The 2,832-nt window shown below is 45.1% G+C and overlaps 1 protein-coding gene across 1 annotated transcript; it reads left to right on the top strand.

Moving 5' to 3' along the window:
- Nucleotides 1-601: 601 nt before the first annotated feature.
- Nucleotides 602-1,485, top strand: LOC119425658 (NHS-like protein 1; the record flags this gene model as incomplete). Its single annotated transcript, XM_037693193.1, is given in 2 exon segments — nucleotides 602-679; nucleotides 1,055-1,485. A coding segment is annotated over 1 exon segment (229 nt), but the record flags the coding sequence as incomplete, so codon positions are not given.
- Nucleotides 1,486-2,832: the final 1,347 nt, after the last annotated feature.

The following is a 2,832-nucleotide window of genomic DNA, read 5'->3' as shown; positions in this document are numbered from 1 at the left end:
TTTTGCGCCCCTTGTGTTTGGATTCAGCTCCCTGTGTTTCTTTACCGTTTCTTATTTGCGCGCTCCGTCAGCCTCCTCACTTCTTCAGATTGCCACTTACACCCGTTTGCAATTAGTAATCACAGGAGCTGCCACTTTCCAGTCACGCCCAGTATAAGGCTCTCTCTGGTCACCACTCCAACAGATTCGTAGTGTTGAATACCTGTCAGATGTCTCGCTCCTCCCTTTTACCTTCCCCTGTGTTGCCACGTCAGGCCTTTGTTTTAACCTCTGACCACGTCCTCTTGTTAAACCAAGTCAAACTGTGGATTGTTTGTCCCTGAGCTGCCATGTTTTAGGATGACTGTAAGTGACCTCTGAAGAGGTGGCAACACAAAACACAGCTCTGAACTGCAGAGGGAGAAACCTCTCAGCACCTGAAATATCTGCACTGCAGCTAAAAACCCAGAAAAAACACCTTCACTGGTTGGAATGTGGAGAGAAGCAGCAGGTCTGAGGCTGTGGGGCGAAACGGCAGCGTAAGACGAGAGGAGAGGCTGGTCCTCAGGCAGAGGGAGGGACGGGCTGTTCAGAGAGCATGGAGCTTCACACACACACACACACACACACACATATGTCCTGCAAAGCTTGTCTCATGCTGAAAGAAAAGAGGGGAGCAGCAGCAGAGTGGACTCGCTGTGTAAGTTTACTCTCGTGTTCGCTGGAGATCTTTGTTTATAACCGGAGGGCGGTTGAATCAGCTCTAACTCTGTTTATGTGTTTTAGTTTACTGAGCTGCTTTTCAGGCTCTAATTTCGGCTGATTTGAACCACATGGCTCACACACAGAGAGACACACGCTCAGAAAGTCTTTCTGGAGCCACAGCATGAACACAAAGCAAAGGAAGAGGAAAAACTGGACTCACTTAACTAGAAAGTGTAGCTCTTGTGTAGCTTTGTGTTCACGGCCTGGCTGCTGTCTGCTCTTAGTGTCATCTCTTCTCCACACGCATGTAAAATCTAATGTTTCCATGAATTATCGTTCCCCTTCTCCTCCCTTTGGCTTCCATTTCCAGCCTCTTCCTCCCATCCTGCTGATCCCACTGTTGTCCCAGGTGGTGACAGTCAGTGAAAACAGAGCGAGGCCAAAGAGACGGGGGCGTTCTTCAAACCCTGCAGAGCGAGGGGTCGCTTCAGACCCACGGATTTGTTTCAACAAAGAGGAGCTCTGATCTGAGAGGAGGTGCTGAGCCTTCAGCTTCTGGGACCGACCTCAGGATGTCCCGGAGGAGGTCTACAGGGGACCTGGTGCCCAGCGACATCACTGAGATCTTAGCCAGGGAGGTGAGGGCTCAGCGTGGGCAGAGGAAGTCGGGAAGCTCTCTGGGACAGGCTCTGAGCTGGCTGAGGGGGAGTCGGAAGAAGAAGAACTTTGGTGGACGCCACCGTCATTCTACCAGTGTGGCAGAAAACAAGCTGGGACTTCAGAACCACGATGCTTCAAAAGGTAGTGTTATCAACTATTGTTTTAGCAATCAATATCTTACCTGTTATAGATAGCTCTTTGAGTGACCAGTTTTTTTGTTTGTTTTGTTTTTTTGAGCTGGTGCTGGTCAGAGCAGGATCAAGACCAAAGCAGACTGCTGCAAACATGACAACAAGAATTTTAAATGTTACAGCTATTCATGCAAACATCCCCGTCTACCGCCCACAGCGCAGTCATTTCTATACAGTTCTGCTGTTTTTGCAAGAGCTGAGGCCCCATAAACATTGGAAGCAATGGACACAAGTTTATAGCCCAAAGCAGGGAAATGTGTGCAGCAAACTGCGGCCAAGACTGGCACTCGCTCTAACCTACAGTAAATGCTACGTCGACCAGATCGCTTTAAATAAACTAGAAAGATCCTGCAGAAACTTTGATGGGGGCTGCCACGTGGCGGCCATTTTAAATTTTGATTTGACAGTATGTGTTGTGGTTCACTCTCAGCTACCACTATACCAAATTTCAGCTTAAAATGGCAAAATCTCAATGAGTTGAAGTCTTTTTTAAAAGCTTTGGTGGCCATCTTGGATTTTTGACTTGGATTCGGTATGTGATGGGGAAGGTTCTGAGCTACAGCCTCACCAAATTTCATCTCTGCGTGTAAAAATAGCTGAGTTAAAGCCAGTTAAATTGGGTTTTGGTGGCCATCTTGAATTTTTAAAACTTCATTATTTATTGTGCATTGCTCTCAGCTTCTACCACAACAAATTTCAGCTTAATATCTCTACAAATGGCTGATTTACAGTGTTCTTCCTTTTTAGCTCAGGTGGCCATCTTGGATATTTGATTTGCAACCAGTCTATGAAAAATGACTAATTAAAATGGCGTCTTTATTTGCAAATTACATCGCCATGGTAACTCGAAATGCCAATTAAACTAATAGCACACATCACGATGCCGAACCGGTCGTTTGGATATAATATTTGTGGGGGTATACGTTGCGGTTCAGGATGCATTAAAGTTGACGGAAGAGTAAGATGTAAAGTTAAGAAACCCTTGTCAGGTGGATAATAACAGGTGGCTGCCTTAGTTCCCAATAAATAAAAACTTAAAGCCCTGGTGTCACATTTTCAAACAATATGAAGACAGAGAAAAGTGATCAGTAACATGTTTTGTGTCATACATTTTAAGTGCTTTAATATATTCAGTATCATAGCTGACATAAAGAAAATAGAATATCGGATTTTCTGCTGAATTAACCAAATAACACGAATCTGACAGCAAAACAAACATTTATCACACAGATTTTGTGTAAACAGCTGTAAAAGTTTAGAGATAGTTTACTTCGCTCTCACTCCGATCAGCCCCATC

The sequence above is a fragment of the Nematolebias whitei genome, chromosome 19, assembly GCF_014905685.2.
Source record: "Nematolebias whitei isolate Nwh7 chromosome 19, NemWhi1, whole genome shotgun sequence".
Classification (NCBI taxonomy): Eukaryota; Metazoa; Chordata; class Actinopteri; order Cyprinodontiformes; family Rivulidae; genus Nematolebias; species Nematolebias whitei.
The sequence above is the reverse complement of the archived record's forward strand: the minus strand, read 5'-3'. Positions and strand labels throughout refer to the sequence as shown.